At 41.9% G+C, this 25,524-nt stretch overlaps 1 protein-coding gene across 1 annotated transcript in view; it reads right to left on the bottom strand.

The window, feature by feature from the left end:
* LOC106092176 (lachesin) overlaps nt 1-25,524 on the bottom strand; it is a 318,974-nt gene that overhangs the window by 91,299 nt on the left and 202,151 nt on the right. Inside the window, exon 6 of the mRNA XM_059365183.1 lies at nt 17,526-17,645. Coding sequence (XP_059221166.1) covers nt 17,526-17,645 — 120 coding nt within the window. The remainder of the gene's footprint in view (nt 1-17,525; nt 17,646-25,524) is intronic.

Below are 25,524 nucleotides of genomic sequence, written 5' to 3' on the forward strand. Positions count from 1 at the left end.
TCGCAAATACCTTTCATTTGAGTCCCATATTGCTATGGTCGATAAATATGCCCGATTTCGGGGTGTTTTGGTGGTTGGGGTTGTCCCTCAAATACTTTGTCCGACAATTGAATATCATATACGTTTTCTAATCTTAATTACCTTTTATTTGAGCCCCATATTGTCGTGATTGTTGAATATATATATTTGGTCGGTTTGTGGTGGGGCGCCCCCCATAGATACCCCATCCGAAATGGGGATACCAAATTTTTGTTTGTAGTTTACTATAAGAGATCACGCAAAATTTCGCTTAAATCGCACCACCCATCTCCGAGATCTGGCATTTCTGAAAATTAGGGTAAGGGGGAGGGTCCGCTCCCCTTTCACTTATCAAAAAATATAGTACCCTATTTTGTTGTTGTTGTAGCAGTTTATTGTGTACTATCTTTCGTCTGCTTGATTCTGTTGAGTGTCAAGACCCAGGAACTCCGCGACTAAGATGGGGTGCGTCCACAGGGATCTGGGTCTGAGTCGAGTGGGTCTGGCCGGGCAGTTAAACAGGTGACGTGTATCGTGCGGTCCCTGGTTACAGTCGGGACATACATCTTGCACGTCGGCATCAATCCTAGCTCTGTGGGAATTGAGGCGGCTGCATCTGCCGGAACGTAATTGAGCCAGAATCACTCTGGTTTGCCGAGGGAGGTCGATTTCTTCGGGTGCAATGGGTGGCGGTCGTACTCCAAGGACTACATTCACCCGGTAGCCAGTTAACGCGTCTGCTACCGTGTCTGCATGAATGTTGTTCAGACCCGCTTGATATGCCGCTTGATCTAGAGGTTCTCTCTTGTAGCGCTGGACCTCACGCTCTAGATCATGTAGATCTACCTTAAGGCTTCTGGGCGGTGGGTATCTATCCACAAGATGATGATTTGGATGATTTCTGCGATAACAGCCCAAAAGGTATTGCTTAGACAGCATGTAGTTATGTCTTCGCACTGGTAGGATCTTTGTCTCCTGGTGGAGGTGGTCCACATGAGAACTAAGGAGGCAGCCCGTCGCAGTTCGGAGGGCGGCATTCTGACAGATCTGAATATTATTCCACTGCGTGTCACAAAGCTGACGTGACCACACTGGCGCTGCATAACTTACCACAGACCGGCCAATTGCTTTGTACGTGGTCAACAAGGTTTCTTTGTCTGCACCCCAAGTGCTGCCAGCGAGTGACTTGAGGACCTTGTTTCTACTTTTGACTTTATTGCAGATTGCTGTGGCATGTGGGGAGAAAGTGTAGGAGCTGTCAAATGTGACGCCAAGTATTTTGGGACACTTGATGGTCGGAATCAATTCTCCATCGACCATCACAGTCAGCTCAGAATTCACCTCACGCGTATTTGTAGTGAACAGTGTGGCTGAAGATTTGGTGGCGGATATCTTCAGATTTCTTGCAGCGAAATATGAGGCAAGCTCGTTGAGGTAGACGTTCAACCTATCGCAGATGTCATCAATGGGTGGGGGGCCTGATGCCAAGATCGTACAGTCGTCCGCATATGATACGATCTCTATGCCGTCTGGAGGAGGTGGGATGGAGGAAAGGTAGAGGTTAAACAGAGCCGGAGATATCACCCCGCCTTGGGGAACTCCCTGTTTCACTCTACGGTGTTTTGACTTCTTATCCCTAAATTCCACAAATGACTGGCGGCCACACAGATAATTCGCGACCCAACGTTTAAGGCCTGGCTGGAGGGACGTGTTGGCGATGTCCTCAAATAATTTGGCATGGCTGACCGTGTCGAATGCCTTCGATAGGTCCAATGCCACGAGGACCGTCCTATCACATGGCCTGGGTTGATTGAAGCCACGGCAAATGTGTGTGGTGATGGCATGCAAAGCTGTTGTTGTGCTGTGCAGTCTCCGAAATCCGTGTTGATGCTCGGCGAATGGAAATTCTCCTACGAGGCTCGGGAGGAGTAATGCCTCAAGCGTCTTAGCCACTGGTGAGAGAAGGGAGATCGGTCTGTACGACTCCCCCAAACTCGGGTCTTTACCAGGCTTCAGTAGCGGGATCACTCTGCCCATTTTCCAGACATCGGGAACTATAAGAGTGTTCAATGACAGGTTAAGGACAGAGGTAAGGTACTCAACTCCAGGTAAATCCAGATTCTTCAGCATCAATGTAGAGATTCCGTCGGGGCCCAACGCCTTGGAAGATTTGGCGCCACGGATGACATTCGTAACTTCGCCCACGGTAAATTGTGATGGCTGTTCATCGGCTCGGAGACCACGAATACGGCGAATGGCTCTCCTCCTTGCCCTGTCTCTCTCGGGATGCACGATAAATTGACGGTTGAACAACCTGGCGCATCTCTTCGGATCAGTCACGGTTAACTCGCCAAAAGTGACTGAGGTCCTGTCGTCCCGTCTACCGGGGTTCGAGAGAGACTTAACAGTGGCCCACAATTTGCCTGCACCGGTGCCTAAGTTACATTGCTCCAAGTGTTCCAGCCACAAATTCCGCTTATGTTCGTTGACTACCCTGTTTATTTCCAGATTCAGCTCGCTGATTCTGGGGTTAGCGGGGTCCATAGCACGAATCCCATCACGCTCGTCTGCGAGTACCACTGCTTGCGCCGGGAAATTGGGTCGCACTTGCGGTATTCGACCGGCTGGAATAAAGCGAGCGGCTGCTGCGTTGATGATGTCTCGGAATTTCCTCTCGGCCACAAGCACATCAGAGGGGGGTGGCAGTTCATTGAAGCGGCGATTGGTATACTCTCTGAAGCCAGTCCAATTGGCCTTCTTATAGTTGATGAACGTTCGGCGCTCAGAGGTTATGAAGTCGGGTGGTCGGTCGATGGTGAGGATTATGGGGAGGTGGTCTGACCCCAAAGAGATGACGGCTTGCCAGGATACGTCACTCAGGAGATCAGGGGATGCGATTGAGATGTCTGGCGAGCTGCTGCACCTCCTCGTAATCCTAGTGGGGGCATCCTCATTCACCGTGCAAAACGTGGAGCTATCTATCTGCTCTGCCAAAGCTATGCCACGCTGGTCGTTGCCTAGGGGAGAATGCCATGACGAGTGATGTGCATTGAAATCCCCCAGAACCAGACGACTATGGCCAGATAGCAACCCACTTATGTCGGGGCTGTAGGCCTGGCCATTAATCGGGACACAGCTGCCAACCGGCGGTATATACACGTTGTATATCTCTATCTCGGCAGTACCAGACTTGACTGCTACCCCCATACATTCCATGTATGGGTCACTAGCGTCAAGCGCAGGCGAGATAGGTCTATACTGCACGGAATGGTGTATAACGAAGGCCAATCCCCCACCTCCATTCCTTGAGCGATCCTTACGTAGCACATTGTAGCCGTGACAACTGTGCAAGCTGCAGGTGTTAGTCAGCTTTGTCTCCTGGATCGCTGCGACCGATATGCTCTTCCGACTCATAAAATCCACAATCTCATCAATCTTGCCTCGCAGTCCATTGCAGTTTAACTGCAGGAACGATACATTTCCCGACACTGGCCTGGCAATAGTAGGGCTAGGGTGCTGTCTTTGCATAAATTGCCGTACGGGAGAGGTCGGGGGGGTCACATAGTCCGACGACGAGGACGCCGAAGGCGACGACGGCGACGCTTGTGACCCACTGCTGGCTGAGTTCGCACAGCACCTAGCGACATAGCCAGTATGACTATACTCCCGTAGCGAAGTTAGGCCAGAGCAAGAACGGAAATGTACCCACTCCAAGCACCTGTTACACCTCACCGACACTGACCGATGATGAAGGCGGTTCTGGCAAACGGAACAGAACCAGGGTCCGGGGTTCTTTTCAATCCCGGCACGGACCAAAAGCATACGGGGAAGGCACTCCGGGATGTGCCTCTCCCATGACGAAAAAAGACGAACACGTACACTGAGGCGGCAGCCCTTGCCGATGAAGATTCCATCGGGTCAATCCGGTACGTACAACCGGCTGCCATGGGATTGATACCCTATTTTCACCACGGGATATTTATGCACCATCAGTGAAAATTTCAAGAAAATCGATTCAGCCGTTTCTGAGTCTATAAAGGAATACACAAACAAACAAACACAAATTGATTTTTACACCCTCCACCATAGGATGGGGGTATACTAATTTCGTTATTCTGTTTGTAACACCTCGAAATATGCGTCTAAGACCCCATAAAGTATATATATTCTTGATCGTCATGTCATTTTAAGACGATCTAGCCATGTCCGTCCGTCTGTCCGTCTGTCTGTCGAAAGCACGCTAACTTACGAAGGAGTTAAGCTAGCCGCTTTAAATTTTGCACAAATACTTTTTATTAGTGTAGGTCGGATTGGGATTGATCTTGGGTCTTGAATTATTGAGCCTCTAAAGGGCGCAATTCTCGTCCGATTCTATTGAAATTTTGCACGGAGTGTTTTGGTAGCACTTCCAACAACTACACTAAGTATGGTTGAAATCGGTCAATGTTTTGATATAGCTGCCATATAAACCGATCTTGGGTCTCTCCGACTTAACTGAAATTTGGCACGTGGTGTTTTGGTATCACTCTAATCAACTGTGCTAATGATTCAGATCTGTTCATAATCTGCTATAGCTGTCTTATATACCGATCTTGGAACTTGACTTCTTGAGCCAATAGATCGGGCAATTCTCATCCGACTTGGCTGAAATTTTGCATGAGGTGTTTGTTATGACTTTCAATAACTGTGTTAAGTATGGCGTAAATCGGTATAGAACCTGATATAGCTGCCATATAAACCGATCTGGGATCTTGACTTCTTGAACCTCTAGAGGGCGCAATTCTCATCCGATTTAGCTGAAATTTTGTACAACGGCTTCTCTTATGATCTTCAACACAACACGTGTCTAATATGGTCTGAATCGATCAATAGCTTGATACAGCTTCCATATAAACCTATCTCCCGATTTTGCCTCTTGAGCCCCTACAAGGCGCAATTCTTATCCGAATGAACTGAAATATTACACAATGACTTCTTCAATGTTCACCATTCATTTATTGTCCGAATCGGACTATAACTTGATATAGCTCCAATAGCATAACAGTTCTTATTTAATATTCTATGTTTTTCTAAAAAGAGATACCGCGCTTAGAACTCGACAAATGCGATTAATGGTGGAGGGTATATAAGATTCGGCCCGGCCGAACTTAGCACTCTCCTACTTGTTATGTATAAGAAGATAGCTGAACCCGGCCCTCTTCGCTGCGCTTCCTATTACACCATATGAATTATAACTTTCTTTTCAATTACCCTTCTTTGCATTCACTATGTTGCGTACATATTTTACGGCCATGTTTTTATAGAACTTTTAGACTATTGTGGAAGCTTGTTCCAGGGTAGGAGGGCTAGAAAATAAAGTCGAAAACAGTCAAAGGTTAGTTTCTTTATTTTATTTATTCGAAGGAAAGATAACTTGTCAAAACACTAGTGAAAAGCATATCGTCAACTTTGAAAACACTCTCCCGTAGCTCTCGCGCTCTTTTTATACCTCCACCATGGAGGTATACTAATTTCGTCATTCTGTTTGTAACTACTCGAAATATTCGTCTGAGACCCCATAAAGTATATATACAGGGTGGCTGATGAATATTGCTACAATGATGAATATTGCTACATTTTTTTTTCGGTGTATGGAATACATTTTTCTTTTATTCATGTTAAATTAAATTATTAAATTAATTATTAAATTATTATTAATTAAATTAATTAATTAATTAATTAAATTAATTATTAAATTATTATTATTAAATAGAAAAAAAGTTATTACATTTTTTTTGGTAGCGGCTTTCATCAGCCACCCTGTATTCTTGATCGTCGCGACATTTTATGTCGATCTAGCCATGTCCGTCCGTCTGTCTGTCGAAAGCACGCTAACTTCCGAAGGAGTAGAGCTATTTTGCACAAATACTTCTTATTAGTGTAAGTCAGTTGGTATTGTAAATGGGCCATATCGGTCCGTGTTTTGAGCCTCTAGAGTGCACAATTCTTATCCGATTGGAATGAAATTTTGCAAGACATGTTTTTTTATGATATCCAACAACGGTGCTAAGTACGGTTCAAATCGGTTCATAACCTGATATAGCTGCTGTATAAACCGATCTTGGGTCTTGACTTCTTGAGCCTCTAGAGGGCGCAATTCTTATCCGATTGGAATGAAATTTTGCACGGCGTGTTTTTTTATGATATCCAACAACTGTGACATGTACGGTTCAAGTCGGTCCATAACCTGATATAGCTGTCACATAAGTTGATATAGCTGTCACATATAATAATCTTGGGTCTTGACTGCTTGAGCTTCTAGAGGGCGCAATTCCTATCCAAATTGGCTGAAATTTTGCATGACGTATTTTATTCTTACTTTCAACAATAAGGTTCAAATCGTTTCATAACCTGATATAGCTGCCATATAGACCGATCTGGGATCTTGACTTCTTGAGCCTCTAGAGGTCGCAATTATTATCCGATTTGCCTGAAATTTTGTACGGATCCTCTCATGACCATCAACATACGTTTTTATTATGGCCTGAATCGGTCTATAGCCCGATACAGCTCCCATGTAAATCGATCTCTTTATTTTACTTCTTGAGCCCCCAAAGGGCGCAATTCTTATTCGAATTGGCTGACATTTTACACAGGTCTCCAACATATAATTTAATTGTGGTCCAAACCGGACCTTATCTTGATATCGCTCTAATAGCAGAGCAAATCTTTTCTTATATCCATTTTTGTCTAAGAAGAGATGCCGGGAGAAGAACTCGACAAATGCCATCCATGGTGGAGGTTATATAAGATTCGGCCCGGCCGAACTTAGCCCGCGTTTACTTGTTATGTTGAGATCTGATGCTTACTACCATGTTTTTTGCCGCGGCGAAGTCAATCAGCCTCAACCCATTACTAGACGTTATCTCGTGGAGGCTAAACTTCTGAGTGTTGAACCAAAAATGTCTTCCTTCCCTATTTTCGCATTAAAATCTCCCAGAACGATTTTAATATCATGGGCGGGACAGCGGCCGTATTCTGTCTCTAGGCGCTCGTAGAAAATATCCTTGGTCTGCTCGTCTTTGCCTTTCGTTGGGGCATGGGCACAAATTAGGCTGATGATGAAGAATTTGACTTTTATGCGGATTGTGGCTAGCCTCTCATCCACCGGAATAAAGCTAGAGACAAGATGTTTCAGACTCCGACTAACCACAAATCCGCAGCCAAATTCATGCCTCGTGTTATGGCAGCTATAGTATAGTTCGTCACAGTTTGGTGTTGTAGTGACGCCATTCCCAGTCCATCGCACTTCCTGTAAGGCGGTAATATCTGCCTTGTACTTCGCGCGTATACTGCACCTTCTCTATAAAGAGTGCGAACATTTCATTTTTAATATTCGTTTGTTTCTCATAGAAGTTCTCATAGTTTTCCGGGGTTTTGTGGGATTGCACATGTATCCCTCATTGTGGCGAGCCGCTTGCTCCAAGGAACAGACGCTGATGTTGGCCATTGGTTATTTGAAGGCGCCAATAACTCGCCTTGTCATCTCGAGTATCATTGGCACTCAGTATTTAATTAAGAGCCAGTGCCACCTGACTCCTCACTGAGACTCTCCTCTCGAAAAACACTGACAGCCCGCGGCCGCATTTGCAGCTACTCTGCATAAAAACGGAGCTTTCCACCATCCGCAACCTGTGGACGCGCCCGGTAGCTTTCAGCAATGCTTCCCATGATAACGATGGATACCGCACAAGTCGGAGCTCATAGCTCCAGCTTGTGTGGTGCTCATAGATATCCTGTGTTGGCCGGGATAACTATGACCACCGCATAAAAAACCTATTTCGCGATTGATATCTTGAACGCTTGGAAATCGCAATTGTTATCCGATTCGGCTTACATTTTTACACCGAGTGTTTTGTTATGACTTCTAACAACTGTACCAGATTCGGTCACAATTGGTTTATAACCTGGTTTGGCACTCACATAAACCAAACTCCCGATTTGACATCTTGAGCGTCGGAAGCCGAAATTGTCATCCAATTTGGCTGAAATTTTTGCACGTTTTTATACCCTCCACCATAGGATGTATGGGTATACTAATTTCGTCATTCTGTTTGTAACACCTCAAAATATCCGTCTAAGACCCCATAAAATATTGTATATATTCTTAATCGTCGTGACATTATTTAAGTCAAACTAGGCATGTCCGTCCGTCCGTCTGTCTGTCGAAAGCACGCAAACTTTCGAAGGAGTAAAGCTAGCCGCTTGAAATTTTGCACAAATACTTCTTATTAGTGTAGGTCGGTTGGGATTGTAAATGGGCCATGTCGGCCCATGTTTTGATATAGATGCCATATAAACCGATCTTGGGTCTTGACTTCTTGAGCCTCTAGAGTAATTGCGCACTCTTATCCGATTTGACTTAAATTTTGCACGTAGTGTTTTGATATCACTTCCAATAACTGTGCTAAGTATGTTCCAAATCGGTCCATAACCTGGTATAAGTGCATCTTGGGTCTTAATTGAGCCGCTAGAGGGCGTCATCCGGTTTGGCTAAAATTTTGCTTGTTTTTATACCCACAACCGAAGGATGGGGGTATATTCATTTTGTCATTCTGTTTGCAACACATCGAAATATCCATTTCCGACCCTATAAAGTATATATATTCTTGATCAGCGAAAAATCTAAGACGATCTAGACATGTCCGTCCGTCTGTCTGTTGAAATCACGCTACAGTCTTTAAAGATAGAGATATTGAGCTGAAATTTTGCACAGATTCTTTTTTTGTCCATAAGCAGGTTAAGTTCGAAGATGGGCTATATCGGACTATATCTTGATATAGCCCCCATATAGACCGATCCGCCGATTTAGGGTCTTAGGCCAATAAAAGCCACATTTATTATCCGATTTTGCTGAAATTTGGGACAGTGAGTTGTGTTAGGCCCTTCGACTTCCTCCGTTAATTTGGCCCAGATCGGTTCAGATTTGGATATAGATGCCATATAGACCGATCCTCCGATTTGGGGTTAGGCCCACAAAAGCCACATTTATTATCCGATTTTGATGAAATTCGGGACAGTGAATTGTGTTAGGCCCGTCGACATCCTCCGTCAATTTGGCTCAGATCGGTCCAGATTTGGATGTAGATCGATCCTCTGATTTATGGTGTTAGGCCCATAAAACCCACATTTATTATCCGATTTTGCTAAAATTTGGGACAATGAGTTGTGTTAGCCCCTTCGACATCTTTCTTCAATTTGGTCCAGATCGGTTCAGATTTGGATATAGCTGCCATATAGACCGATTTCTTGATTTATGGTTTTGGGGCCATAAAATGCTTATTTATTGTCCGATGTCGTCGAAATTTGGGACAGTAAGTTAGGTTAAGGGCCTTGACATACTTCTGCAATATCGCACAGATCGGTCCAGATTTGGATATAGCTGCAATGTAGAGCAATATCTCTATTTAAAGTCTTGGCCCCATAAAAGGCGCATTTAAATCCGATTTCACTGAAGTTTGACACAGTGTCTTACATTAGACTTTTCGACATCCGTGTCGTATATAGTTCAGATCGGTTTATTTTAAGATTTAGCTAGTATACTTATTAGTATTTGGTCCAAATCGGAACCTATTTTGATAAAACTGGTATGGGACATAAGGTATGAAATTTTCACCGAATTTTGATGAAAGGTGGTTTACATATATACCCGAGGTGGTGGGTATCCAAAGTTCGGCCCGGCCGAACTTAACGCCTTTTTACTTGTTTTTACTTGATTGTTAAAACTTCCAACAGTCGTGCCAAGTACGGTCCAAATCGGTGTATACCTTGTACAGTTTGTACAGCCATGTAAACCGATTTTCAATTAGTCTTCTTAGACCATTAGATGCTTCAATTTGTGCTTATTTGGCAGAAATTTCGTACATAAAATACATATATGTATGTCTTCAATTGTGTTGAATTTTGGATTTTTTTTCAAAATTCATGGTGGGGGGTTCAAAAGCTTACTACATTTGTACCTGTTTGTCTTATTTATAACATAACGAATACAGCAGATTATAATATAACAAGTAAAAGCGTGCGAAGTTCGGCCGGGCCGAATCTTATATACCCTCCACTATGGATAATTGCGACATGGACCGATATGGCCCATTTACAATACCAACCGACCTACACTAATAAGAAGTATTTGTGCAAAATTTCAAGCCGCTAGCTGTACTCCTTCGGAAGTTAGCGTGCTTTCGACAGACAGACGGACGGACGGACATGGCTAGATCGACATAAAATGTCACGACCGACGATCAAAAATATATATACTTTATGGGGTCTCAGACAAATATTTCAAGTAGTTACAAACAGAATGACGAAATTAGTATACCCCCCATCCTATGGTGGAGGGTACAATGGAGTTGTGCGAAATTTTTTAAACAAAATTTAAATTGGGCAACTTGAAGAAGTTTTATTCGTATATTTGGATATTAAAACGTAAAATATGGTACATAATTACATTATTTATGGTACATTATTTACGAATATGGTACATTTAGCCGAAATTGTTCTATTCAGCTGAAATTTTTGCTCGTTTTTACACCCTCTATCATAGGATGTATGTGTGTACTAATTTCGTCATTCTGTTTATAACACCCCGAAATATGCGTCTAAGACCCTATAAAATATACATTCTTGATAGTCGTAACTTTCGAAGGAGTAAAGCTAGCCGCTTGAAATTTCGCACAAATACTTCTTATTAGTGTAGGTCGGTTGGAATTGTAACTGAGCCAAATCGGTCCATGTTTTGATATAGCTGCCATATAAACCGTCTTGGATCTTGACTTCTTAAGCCTCTAGAGGGCGCAATTCTCATCCGATTTGAATGAAATTTTCCACGTAGTGGTTTGATATCACTTCCAACAACTGTACTAAGTATGCTTCAAATCGGTTCATTACCTGATATAGCTGCCATATAAACCGACCTTGGGTCTTGATTTCTTGAGCCTCTAGAGGGCGCAATTCTCATCCGATTTGATTGAAATTTTGCACGTAGTATTTTGATATCACTTCCAACAACTTAACTTATTGAGCAGCTAGAGAGCTCAATTCTCATCCGATTTGTCTAAAATTTTGCCTGACGTGTTTTGATATGACTTTTAAAATTTGTGATGAGTATGGCACAAACAGGTACATAACAAACAAACAGGTACATCTGGGATCTTTACTTCTTGAACAATTCGCAATTCTTGTCCGATTTAGCACAAATTTTGCACAACGGCTTCTCCCATGGCCTTTAACATACGGGTGCAATATGGTCCGAATCGATCTACAGCTTGATACAGCTCCCATATAAACCGATCTTCCGATTTTGCTTCTTGAGTCCTAATCGGACTATAACTTGATATAGCTCCTCCTTCGTCTCCTTCTCCTCCGTCCTTATTCATTATTCTTTGTTTGCCTAAAAACAGATACTGCGCAAAGAACTCGACAGATGCGATCCATGGTGGAGGGTATATAAGATTCGGCCCAGCCGAACTTAGCACGTTTTTACTTGTTTGTTAAAACTGCCAACAGCCGTGCCAAGTACGGTCCAAATCGGTCTATATCCTTGAACAATTTGTACAGCCATGTAAACCGATCTTCCAATTAGTCTTCTAAGACCATTAGAAGCTTCAATTTGTGCTTATTTGGCAGAAATTTCGTACGTAAAATACACATATGTATGTCTTTAATTATGTTGAAAATTGGAATTTTTTTAGAATCCATGGTGGAGGGTTCCCAAGATTCGGACGGGCCAAATCGGCCCCAACGAGCTTACTACATTTTAACTTGTTTGTCTTATTTATAACATAACGAATACATCAGATTATAATAAAACAAGTAAAAGCGTGCAAAGTTCGGCCGGGCCGAATCTTATATACCCTCCACCATGGATCGCATTTGTCGAGTTCTTTTCCCGGCGTCTCTTCTTAGGCAAAAAAGGATATAAGAAAAGATTTGCTCTGCTATTAGAGCGATATCAAGATATGATCCGGTTTAGACCACAATTAAATTATATGTTGGAGACCTGTGTAAAATATCAGCCAATTCGAACAATTGCACCCTTTGGGGGCTCAAGAAGTAAAATAGAGAGATCGATTTATATGGGAGCTGTATCGGGCTATAAACCAATTCAGACCATAATAAACACGTGTGTTGATGGTCATGAGAGGATCCGTCGCACAAAATTTCAGACAAATCGGATAATAATTGCGACCTCTAGAGGCTCAAGAAGTCAAGATCCCAGATCGGTCTATATGACAGCTATATCAGGTTATGAACCGATTTAAACCATACTTGGCACAGTTGTTGGATATTATAATAAAATACTTCGTGCAAAAATTCGTTCAATTCGGATAAGAATTGCGCACTCTAGAGGCTTAAGAAGTCAAGACCCAAGATCGGTTTATATGACAGCTATATAAGGTTATGGACTGATTTAAACCATACTCGACACAGTTGTTGGATATTATAACGAAAGACGTCGTGCAAAATTTCATTCCAATCGGATAAGAATTGTGCACTCTAGAGGCTGAAGAAGTCAAGACCCAAGATCGGTTTATATGGCAGCTATATCAAAACATGGACTGATATAGCCCATTTACAATACCAACCGACCTACACTAATAAGAAGTATTTGTGCAAAATTTCAAGCGGTTAGCTTTACTCCTTCGGAAGTTAGCGTGCTTTCGACAGACGGACGGACCGACGGACCGACGGACTGACATGGCAGTTTTAACAAACAAGTAAAAACGTGCTAAGTTCGGCTGGGCCGAATCTTATATACCCTCCACCATGGATCGCATCTGTCGAGTTCTTTGCGCAGTATCTGTTTTTAGGCAAACAAAGAATAATGAATAAGGACGGAGGAGAAGGAGACGAAGGAGGAGCTATATCAAGTTATGAACCGATTTAAACCATACTTGGCACAGTTGTTGGATATTATAATAAAATACTTCGTGCAAAAATTCGTTCAATTCGGATAAGAATTGCGCACTCTAGAGGCTTAAGAAGTCAAGACCCAAGATCGGTTTATATGACAGCTATATAAGGTTATGGACTGATTTAAACCATACTCGACACAGTTGTTGGATATTATAACGAAAGACGTCGTGCAAAATTTCATTCCAATCGGATAAGAATTGTGCACTCTAGAGGCTGAAGAAGTCAAGACCCAAGATCGGTTTATATGGCAGCTATATCAAAACATGGACTGATATAGCCCATTTACAATACCAACCGACCTACACTAATAAGAAGTATTTGTGCAAAATTTCAAGCGGTTAGCTTTACTCCTTCGGAAGTTAGCGTGCTTTCGACAGACGGACGGACCGACGGACCGACGGACTGACATGGCTAGATCGACATAAAATGTTGCGACGATCAAGAATATATGTACTTTATGGGGTCTCAGACGAATATTTCGAATAGTTACAAACAGAATGAAGAAATTAGTATACCCCCCATCCTATGGTGGAGGGTATAGAAACATAAAGGAGTTGTGTGAAAATTTTTAAACAAATTTTAAAGTGGGCAACATGAAGATGTTTTTTATTCGTATATTTGGTTATTAAAACGTAGAATATGGCACATTATTTACGAATTGAGCTAAAGCGCTCAAAATTGGTGTTCATTTATACTTTGACAATATATATTGGGCGACACTATGATTTTTCCGATGGTTTGTTATTCTTGGTACTATTTGGTAAATTTTTTTAAAGAAGATATCTGAAATTTTATACGCAATTATAACAAAACTTCATAATCATATAAACTATGTGACAATTTAGGTTTTTGGAAGTCCTATTCTAAATGCGTGCTAAATTCGGTCGGGCCGAATCTTATATAGTCTCGATCATAGATCGCACTTTTTCCGATTCGGACCATAATTGAATTGAATGTTGGAGACCATAGTAGAAGTCATTGTGCAAAATTTCAGCCAATTTGAGTAAAAATTGCGCCCTTTAGTAGCTCAAGAAGTAAAATAGAGAGATCGGTTTATGTGGGAACTGTATCAGGCTTAAAACCGATTCGGACCATATTTGACACGTATGTTGATGGCTACGGGGGAAGCCAAATCTGATAATAATTACGCCCTCTTGAGGCTCAAGAGTTAAGATCCCAGATCGGGCTTAATGGCAGCTAGGTTATGGAACGATTTGAATCATATTTGAAAAGCATACTTAGCACTGTTGTTGGAAGTCATAACAAAACACGTCGTGCAGATTTTCAGCCAAATCGGATAGGAATTGCGCCCACTAGACGCTCAAGAAGTCAAGACCCCAGATAGGTTTATATGACATCTATATCAGGTTATAGACCGATTTCAACCATACTCAGCACAATTGTTGAAAGTCATAATAAAACACATCGTTAAAAATTTCAGTCAAATCGGATAAGAATTGTGCCCTCTAGTGGCTCAAGAAGTCAAGATCCGAGAACGGTTTATATGGCAGCTATATCAAAACATGAACCGATATAGCCCATTTACAATCCATACCAACCTACACTAAAAATAAGTATTTGTGCAAAATTTCAATCAGCTAATTTACTATTTCGAAAGTTAGCGTGCTTTCGACAGACAGACGGTATTTACTCAGTAAATTAAGAAAATATCCTGGTATTTACCTATTTATACCAAAAAGCTGGGTATTTATGGGTATCTTGAATATGAAAGCATTTTTCGAAAAATTTTTGATGATTTCGTATTCTTTGTATATAAAACTGATCTTCTGATCTCATAAAATCGGATTTAAGTTATATGTAGCCGCTATATAGACGATATTCAACAAACAGGTGTAGAGGTCTATCAAAAAGCACTGTTTCAAATTTCATCATTATCGGATGAAAAATGCTCCTTTTGTACACTCAATACTCTATATCGGGAGATTGGTCTATATGGTCTATTTCCAAATATGTTTCGATCTGGAAGGTCTATCAAAACTCACTGTTTCAAATTTCATCAAAATTGGATGAAAAATTCTCCATTTTTATGGCTAAGTACTCTATATCGGGAGATCGGTCAACATAGCAGCAGGTTATAGGTGTACCGGAATTCGCTGTGCCAAATTTCATCGAAATAGATGGAAGAACCCTCCATTTATATTTATGCATATAAGGCAGCTTTATCCAAATATGGTCCGATCTGTACCACATTTGACAGGAATTTGAAGGGATCTGCCAGAACTCACTGTGCCAAATTTAATCGAATTCGGGTCATAACTGAATCTTTTATGGCCTCAATACCCTATATCGGGAGATCGGGTGGTCGGTCTAAGGGCAGCTATAAATATATATATATATATAAATATGGTCCGATCTGAACCCCACTTCATAGAAATGAATAGGGGTCTACCAGAACTCACTGTGCCAAAATTCATCGAAATCGGATGAAAAATCCCAAGCGTTGGATATTTACCCGTTAGAAACCCATCTCTAAGAATGTGATGACGATCAAGAATACATATACTTTATGGGGTCTTAGACGAATATTTCAAGGAGTTACAGACAAAATGACGAAATTAGTATACCCCCATCCTATGGTGGAGGGTATAAAAACGGGGGTAGCGAAGCGGACCACTGGAAAGCCCTTGTTCTGCGCTAAATTATTTTGGTTGTTTCATTTTGTTGTTGGATTTATTTGTCCAACTGAAACCAGTATAGGGTTTGTTTTTGTTTCCATTTAAAATAGAATGAAAAAATTCATTCATCGCCGTTCGCAGCAATTGTGTCTCTGTTAATCAAAAACGTGGAAAATTTTGCGGAAGGTTTTAGGTGTGTAGCCTTTCAAATTACAGCTGGTACAAGAATTGAAGCCGAACAACCTACCGCAACGCAGAATTTTTGGTTAATGGGCTTTTGGAAATTTGGCCGAAGAGCCACTTTTTTTATCGAAAAATTGTGTTCAGCGATGAAGCTCATTTTTAGCTCAATGGGGAAGTAAATAAGCAGAATTGTCGATTTTGGAGTGAAGATCAGCCAGAAGCATTGTTTGGTGCGGTTTATGGGCTGGTGGCATTATTGGACCGTATTTCCTCAAAGATGATGCGAATCGTAATGTAACTGTGAATGGTGAGCGCTACCGTGAGATGATATCAAATTTTTTTTCCCCAAAATGCACAGCTTGACATGCATTTCATGTGGTTTCAACAAGACGGTGCCGCATGCCTTACGGCAAGCGTAACAATGAACTTATTGAGAGGCGAGTTCGATGAATATTTTATTGCACTTTCGGGACGGTCAATTGGCCGTCTAGATCGTGCGATTTAACGCCTTTAGACTATCTTTTATGGGGTTATACAGACAAAGCCGCTTCAATAGACGCATTGGAAGACAACATTGACCAACAAGTATATCGTGGAACAAGTATTCCAAAATTGGACTATGTGAGGCACAGCCTCGGTTAACATTGCATGAAATAATCTTCAAACATTAAATAATATAGACCGTACTATCGATTAAATAAATCAAATAAAGATTTCATGAATTTTTCTAAATTTTACACGTTTTTTATACCCTCTCCCATAGCATATACTAACTTCGTCATTCTGTTTGTAACTACTCGAAATATTCGTCTGAGACCCCATAAAGTATATATATTCTTGATTGTCATGACAATTTATGTCGATCTAGCCATGTCCGTCCGTCTGTCTGTCGAAAGCACGCTAACTTCCGAAGGAGTAAAGCTAGCCGCTTGAAATTTTGCACAAATACTTCTTATTAGTGTAGGTCAGTTGGTATCTGTTGACAGACAGACGGACGAACATGGACGACATAAAATTTCGCGACGATCAAGAATATATATACTTTAAGGGGTCTCAGACGAATATTTCGAGTAGTTCAAACAGAATGACGAAATTAGTATACCCCCCATTGAAGGTATAAAAATGCTCATGCCAAATTTGAAGATGATCGGATGCACAAATTAGCATGGACAGACAGTCGGACATTACTAAGTCGAATAAGTAAATGATTCTGAGTCGATCGGTGTGCTTTTTAATTGCCTAGCTTTATCTCTCTTCCTTATGGGTGTTACAAACAAATGCACTGTGTTATAATACCCTGTGCCACAGCGGTGATGCAGGTTATAAAAGAACACATTACTTGCCCTATTGTCCACATTTATCAACCTATTTTCTAGTAAATTGGTTTCAACAATAAACACGAATCATGACCAAAGGGTTTCGAATGTTGAAGCAAAATTTCAGTGTGATAATATGTACTGCTCTTAACTTATTCACAAAACATGAACAGAAACGCACGCATATCAGCCTATATTACTCATATAGAGGAAATCAAAAATACAAACACACTCATTCATCCCTTCAACCAGTCCAATGACATGAATTCAGAAATTTTAAGCCACTTGTTCGATAGTCGCAGCGTGGCATGGTTGCAAATGGAAACCTGGGCTTAGATTCTTGGGAAGGAGGTTGTCCCAAGGATGTACAACGGCTTTCGATGGTAGGTTGTTGTACACGAACTTTCCTTTTACTTACCCTCATTACGATACCAGCCATTTAAAGGCTTTGGATAGACTTCCACAATGCATTCCAGAGTAACTTCTCGCTCAACCGGCGCCCCTACCAACTGATTTACGGCCTTGATGGATGGCGGAACTGTTTAGCGGTTAGCCCATTTGCCAGGCGAATGCGTATTAACCAGGAAGCAATGGTAAATGAATAAGCAGAAAGAAAAGAACACAGATGAAAGTAAAAGAGTAGAGTGTAACAAATTAAGGGATTAGGTGTAGGGTAAAATGTCTGTTTCTCTGTTCCTTTGTCCTACACATAGAAATTTTCGACAAAATTTAAAACTTAATTTAATTTTATGCTCCTTATGCTGTCAGTTTTTTTTTTGTCAAACAACATCGGATAGTGCAGTGGAAGCAATTAAGAAACAAGCGCACATTAAATATGGTAGGTCATACAAGATACTATACATTATGCTCAAGTCACTTACGAAAATATGCGAATATTTAAATTTACTCAAAAAAGCTAGGGTGCAGACAGAGCCTTCTTATAAGAAAAGGATCGCCTTGATTAGGAATTCGTTTAAAATTATTTGCTTTATGAATGAACAATTTTGTTATTATATATATTTGACAATTTGAACAATTTAATTTAAGCCGTTACAAACTCAATTAACCAACGTTTTTAGGTTAGGTCAGGTTGAAAAGAGAGTGTAGATATTAATCCGCCCCATACCACTATGGACATACACCTAAGCCAGTAATCGGCTTGTTGTGCGCTCTAAAAACTATAAAGTAACCTCCAAAAAGAAAATTTTAAGCTAGGAATTCCGTGCTGCTTACAAAATCCTTAATTGTTTTCAATACCACTCCCCTAAATTGGTGCATGTATGATATTGTGTCTTTACCTAAGTACCGGTATCTGTTGGACGCGAAAGCCGGGCAATGACAAAGGAAATGCTCCAACGTCTCCTCATCTACTCCACATGCCCTACACATGCTATCACTTGCCGCACCGACTTTACATAAGTGAGCTCGTAGTCCTATGTGTCCCGTTATGATACCAATAGCTATACTGACCTCCTTTTTGCTTCCTTTCAGCAATAGCCTTGTCTTTTCACGATCTGGATCCGTCCTACCGACCGTTTCGCTGTTCCACAATGTTGCATGCGCATTCATCGTCCACTCCCTTAACTCGGCTTCGGGTTAACCAAGTTTATTGACGGCAGTCCTCCGGCCTTCACCGCCAAATCGTCTGCCCTTTCATTTCTCCTTACTCCGTTATGGCCCGGAACCCAAACGATGCGGATTTTACCATCGTCAGAGAAGGCGTTAATCTCCTTCTTACACTGCGAGACTGTTCGTGACCTTACCGTCCTGGTTGTTATTGCCCTTATGGCAATTTTACTGTCAGTAAAGATGTTCACACTCGATGTCCTCGCATTAGCACCACACCACTTCACGCATTCCGTGATCGCCCGGATTTCCGCCCGCCGAACCTTATCTAAAACAGATCTCAGTCCCTGGGTTCTCAATGTAAACACCCAGGCCCACTCTGTCCTCTAGATTTGATCTATCCGTGTAACATGATCTTCCAGATGGCAATACTAGGGTTCCATCAATCCAAGACTGTGCCGATGGCAGCAGTGCGTCGCACTCGACTTCAAGTTTCATCTCAGGTTTCCGATCGGAAAACTCTTCCCTTCCTTCCACGTTTCCTATCGTCGCCTCGATTATACCGCGATGGTATGAGCTGCTCCCATCGTCACCCCATTCTCCCATCGCTTTAAGTCTTATAGCCGCAGTGGCTGCCTCATACTTAATTTGTATGTCAATGGGTCGGATATCTAGAATAGTCCCCAGTGCCCTAGTGAGCGTGGTCATCATCGCTCCGCCTATGCCAAGACAACATGTTCTCTGAAACTGTTGTATGGTCCTTATGTTGCACCTTTTCTCCATAGCAGTCCATCTAACTACTAAGGCGTAAGTAAGTATTGGTGTAATCACGCTCCTGTAGAGCCAGTGGACTATCCTAGGATACAGACCCCATTTCGAGCCTACGGCCCGTCTACATAGTTCCCAACATCTGTGAGCCTTCTCAGTACGCTCCTGAATGTGACACTTCCAATTCAGTTTCCGGTCCAAGATCACACCTAAGTATTTGACCTTGTCAAATATCGAAATCGTCTTATTGAGGAAACGTGGTGCGTTAAATTCGCCCACCTTCGTCTTCCTCGTGAAGAGGTATATTTCAGTCTTCTCTGGATTAACATTGAGACCTCTGGGTCTAGCCAAGTCATATGCAAGACCTTTTCGGCCCTTCTGCAAAGCTCGTTCGGATCCTTACCCCTTAGAAGCATTATAACATCGTCTGCGTAGCAGACGGGTTCAAATCCCTCCTCAATTAGCATCCGTAATAGGTCATTTATGGTGGTCACCCATAGGAGTGGCGATAAAATGCCCCCCTGTGGCGTGCCCTGTGCCACTTTCTCGCTTATATTTATGCCATGCGACACACAATTTATCCACCTGTTCCTTAGCACATGGTTTATCCAGTCTCTCAGGACCGGGTCCACCCGGTACTGTTCTAAGGATTGGATCAGTGTGCCAGTCCGCACATTGTTAAAAGCCCCCTCGATGTCAATGCATACCGCCAGTGTTTACGTTTTGGCATCCAAGGATTGTTTTATTTTATTCACAACCTCGTGCAAGGCAGTCTCCACCGACATTCCCTGGAGATAGGCATGCTATTTGTATTTGAGCAGTTCGCAGAATACGTTCCATGGTTTTGAGTTGAAAGGAGGTAAGGCTCATGGGTCTGTAGGCCTTTGGTGTCGCATAACTTGCCTTGCCGGGCTTGGGTATAAACACCACCCTTGCCTCCTGCCAGGCTTTAGGAGTATATGAAAGTCCTATGCACGCTGTGAAAATTTCGGCCACACGAGGCGCCAGATACTTTGCCTCTTTCTGTAGTAACGCCGGAAATATTCCATCAGGTCCGGGTGACTTAAATGGTTTTAAGCTCTTCAAGGATTCCTTCACCATAATTTCACCATAATTTCCTTGCTCACGTCTTCTTCTGAGTAGCCTTCCGAATTTTGTCCAGTTGGTTTTCAACTTATTCCGGAACCTTATCGGATTCGGCGCTGGCCGTGCTATTCTAAACCTAATATAGCGATGGTCAGATAAAGAGTGTTCCATGGAGACCCTCCAATTCTGAACCTCATCGATCAGATTTTTCGAACATATGGTCACATCTAATACCTCCTTCCTAATCCTATTAACAAAGGTAGCGGTGTTACCAATATTAAGTGTTATTAGGTCAAGAACTCTGCCAGGGCTTGGCCCCGCTTATTAGTGTTGGTACTACCCCACGAAATGTGGTGAGAGTTCGCATCGCACCTTATTAGTACCTCGTTTCCTGTCTGTTTTGCTTTACTCACCAGCCGTTGCAGCTCCGACGTGGGTGGCGGTGTCGGAGAGTCGAAAGGCAGATAAAGTGATACCAGGTATGCTCCACCGGCTCCCTGTCTCACCACTGTTGCATTCGACGTTGACAACTCGGGTTAAAATTTATAATTCAATCTTTTATGACAAATAACGCAAGTCCTCGGCCGAGTATCAGTGTTGGCATAGAATAATTCGTAGTTATGATATGGTTCAATCCAGAAACTTTGGTCCCTGTTCGTTAAGCTGTATTAGGTTTCCATTCCCTGTACTGTCTGGTGTTTCAATACTAGGATCTTTGCCTATCTTAGCCTTCCAAATCTTAAGTAAATGGGCTTCTTAGGAGTAGGTGATGGTACCATCATCGTTTCCCTGTTCGTTGGGTTGCTTTGAGACTCCTGTAGCTGCACTGCCTAGTGCTTCAACACAAGTATCTTAACCTATCCCAGTATTCCGAATCTTTAAGTCGGTGATGGGTCCGTCGTCGGGTTCCTATTTGTTAGGCTGTGTTGGATCTCTCGCCACTGCACTGCCTGGTATTTTAGTATTAGGATCATTGCTTCCCCTAGTTTTCCAATATTAAGAGATGTCGTGATTGTCTCGTTGTCGGCCCCATGTTTGTTGCGACACCAGGCCTGCCACTGCACGGCCTGGTGTCGCAGATTGAAAATTTCTGCCTATCCTAGTCTTCCCAATCTTGAAAAAGACAGCTTTGCTCCCGTAGTGCGCCATGCCTGTAGTCTTAGCCAAACTTGTCACGGAGACTAGATCAGTGCTAACCACAAAGAGAGTTCCTTCCTCATTCTCCTCCCTGTGGAAGACCTCCCAAACCAAACCTTCGTTTTGCTTGCCCAAGAATGCCAACATGCGTTCCGTTGCATATTTACTGACACATCCCTTGATGAAGACCGTAGCTTTTGTGAGCTGAGGGGTATCCACCTTTCTCACATGATCGAGCTTTGCGCCCTCCCAGGGAGCGTGAATACCTTTGACGAGCTGTTTGATGGTATCAATACATTCCGACGCAAAATGCAGCGTAAAGATGTCCCCCCTAAACTCGCAGCTCATAATTTGTATGGGCGGACCATCTACAGAGTTCCACAAATGTTCAAAAATCCGATCGTTACCAGATCCTCCACTTGGGACCGCTGGTCGGTGGAATCCTACCTGTTGCACAGCCGATATTAATGACTGCATAAGTCAGCTCATCTCTGTTGTGCTTCCTTGCCACTCCGGCGTAAGACGGCGGCTCCTTACCATTCTCAGCGAACATTTTCCCCTTCCGTGATGGCTGTGGCCTCCTTTTGGAAGTCACAGTCCTCTATGAAGACTCAGGGGCCATGCGCGCTTCCTTCGTTTCTGTTCCAACTTTGTTTACCTCTGCACTGTCTGGAGTCTCCATTGCGGGATGGATGGCTTGGTTTTCCCAGAGTACTTGAAAGCGAGGAGCTCTTTATCGTCTTCAGTATTTTAGCAGTGTTATGCTCTTCGGGAGATCTGATTCTTTTTCCAGCTTCTGTAGAAGTGTCTGGAATGTCAGTTCTATCCCTTCCAGCATCCTGCACTTTAGCCTGATTGCGCTTCCGGTGCATACTCCTCTGTCTCCTTCGTCGTGCACCGGATCGCTTCCTCGGTCTGCTTGTGAGCTTAGCAAGGCCATCGCTCACTTCTGCTGTCATCCCGATGCCCGCATCTCTCGATTTAGCTGCGTGACTGTTGCATTGACACAGTCGGTGTCTGAATCCGAGTCAGAAACACCACCTTTACTTAAAGACTGGGGACGACCATCCCTCTGGTTTACCCGTCTCTTCCTCATTAGTTAGTCTGACGACTAGTTGTGCGCTTGAAGCATTACTCTCGACTACAGGTTCCAAGGCACCCACACCTATAGGAGGGGATGACAACACGCTACGGTCTGACGCCACCACCGCAGATGTTGGGTCTTTGGAGTCCATTTCTAGCCTACTCCAAAAGGCTTTGAAATTTTTTCGTAATATTGTAGGTAGTACCTATTCCGAGGTACGGATATATATTTATTTTTTCTTTGAGGAGCGAAATAAAAATACGTCCGCTTCACTCAACGGCTACAATATCAATATGTTTTTAAAAAGTGTTTATTTTTTACAATAACATTTAACAGCAGTAATATAAGTAAATAACTCATTTATTAATCATACTTTTAGATTCATCTCGGACATAAACAGGCGTCAGAAACACCGACATGGGTAAATACGATAAGAAAAAAATTTTAGAGAGACCAACAAGACTGCTTTTACCCAAACCCGTTTTTCGAACTTTTCGAAAAATGAACCTTACAAGCCGTTTTAAGTTTGTCAAATTTTTATAAACCAATTAAAATTTTTATTTCTTGTTAAAATAAACCTTTTGTAATTTTTTTCAAATAAGCCTTTAAATGAAGGCAAAAGCCAATGGCTCTATCTTTTTTAATTTCGGTGCTTCGCAGAGAAAATAAAAATCGTTTTCAATCACGAAATAAATTGATCCAATTAATTTTTTAATTGAAACCGCTTCAATCACGAAAATGATAATATCAATCACCATTTTCGGATAAGTAATTGAAAAGTTTTCAATTAAAGCAAGTAAGAGCGTGCTAAGTTCGGCCAGGCCGGCCCTCCAGCATGGATCGCATTGGTCGATCTCTTGCCACGGTGTCTCTTTCTAGGCAAACAAAGGATAAAAGAAAAGAATTGCTATGTTATTGGAACAATATCAAGTTATGGTTCATTTCGGACCATAATTGAAATGAATATTGGAGACCATAGTAGAAGTCATTGTGTAAAATTTCAGCCAAATCTAGTAAGAATTGCGCACTTTAGGGTAGAAGTAAAATAGGGAAATCGATTTATAGGGAACCTGAATTAGGCTATAAACCGATTCATGCCATATTCGACACGTATGTTAAAGGTCATGAGAGAAGCCGTTGTACAAAATTTCAAATCGGATAATATTTGCGCCACTTAAAAGCTCAAGAAGTCAAGATCCCATATCGGTTTATATGGCAGCTATATCAGGTTATGGACCCATTTCAACCATTCTTAATACAGTTGTTGGAAGTCATAACAAAGCACGTCTTTCAATATTTCAGCCGAATCGGATAGGAATTGCTCCCTGTAGAGGCTCAAGAAGTCAAGACCATAGATCGGTTTGTATGGCAGCTATATCAGGTTATGGACCGATTTGAACTATTTTTAGCACAGTTGTTTAAAGTCATAACAAAACACCTCATGCAAAATTGCATCTAAATCGGATAATAATTGCGTACTCTAGACGCTCAAGAAGTCAAGGCCCCAGATAGGTTTATATGAGAGCTATATCAGGTTATGGACCGATATCAACCATACTCAGCACAGTTGTTGGAAGTGGCACCAGAACACATGCAAATTTTCATCCAAATCGGATAAGGTTGTGCCCCCTAGCGGCTCAAGAAGTCAAGATCCCAGATCGGTTTATATGGCAGTTATATCAAAACGAGGACCGATATAGCCCATTTACAATACCAACCTACCTACACTAATAAGAAGTATTTGTGCAAAAATTCAAGCGGCTAGCTTTACTCCTTCGAAAGTTAGCGTGCTTTCGACAGACAGACGGACGGACATGGCTAACTCGACTTAAAACGTCATGACGATCAGGAATACATATATACTTTATGGGGTCTTAGACGAATATTTCGAGGAGTTACAAACAGAATGACGAAATTAGTATACCCCCATCCTATGGTGGAGGGTATAAAAATTGCATGTTCAATTAAATAAATGATTGAAATTTTCAGAAAATTTTGCAATTGATCCAATTATAATATGGTTGAAATTTTTGAAAAACTCATATTAATTAATCTAAATAATCTCGGGTGTCAGGTAGTGAAGCCCTATAAATTTGTTGTTGTTATCGCAGCAGTGTGTTGTGCACTGAGACGGCAACCCTCGGCCGATGAAAGACTCCATCGGATTATACATCGGACATATAGAACCGGCTGCCATGGTATTGCTATAAATTGGTCGAAATATGGGACTTATGGGCCTTTGAAATCTCCTTCCCTTAATATTGTAGGCGACAAAATATTAAGGGAATTTTTGTTGCCGATTATTTTTCTGTGTACATATTCTTTAAGTTATTATACCACAGCAGTTGTTTAGACGCAAATTTAAATTTGTCCATGAATAGAGACGGGCCGTGGGTAAATACCTTAACGGCATTTAGCGCGTTAATTGGGTTAATAGCCGGGTATTTACCCATTTATACCGAAAAGCTAGGTGCTTACAATTTTGCAGATATTTTGGGTATAAAAAAAATTTTCAAAAAATTTTTGATGATTTTGAATTCTATGTATATAAACCTGATCTTCAGATCTCATAAAATCGGATTTTACCTACCCACATATATACAAGCTATATTCCAACAACAAATTTTACCTACCTTGGAAGTAATACGAAAATATTCTAACATACTAATGCGCATTTCGAATGGTAAATAAGTATACATGAAACTGTCATATATTGGAAAGTAATATACCTTAAATTTTTTTTAAAAAATATGTGTTTATTGTGGACTAATCTATT

This window comes from Stomoxys calcitrans, chromosome 3, assembly GCF_963082655.1.
Source record: "Stomoxys calcitrans chromosome 3, idStoCalc2.1, whole genome shotgun sequence".
In the NCBI taxonomy this organism is placed as follows: Eukaryota; Metazoa; Arthropoda; class Insecta; order Diptera; family Muscidae; genus Stomoxys; species Stomoxys calcitrans.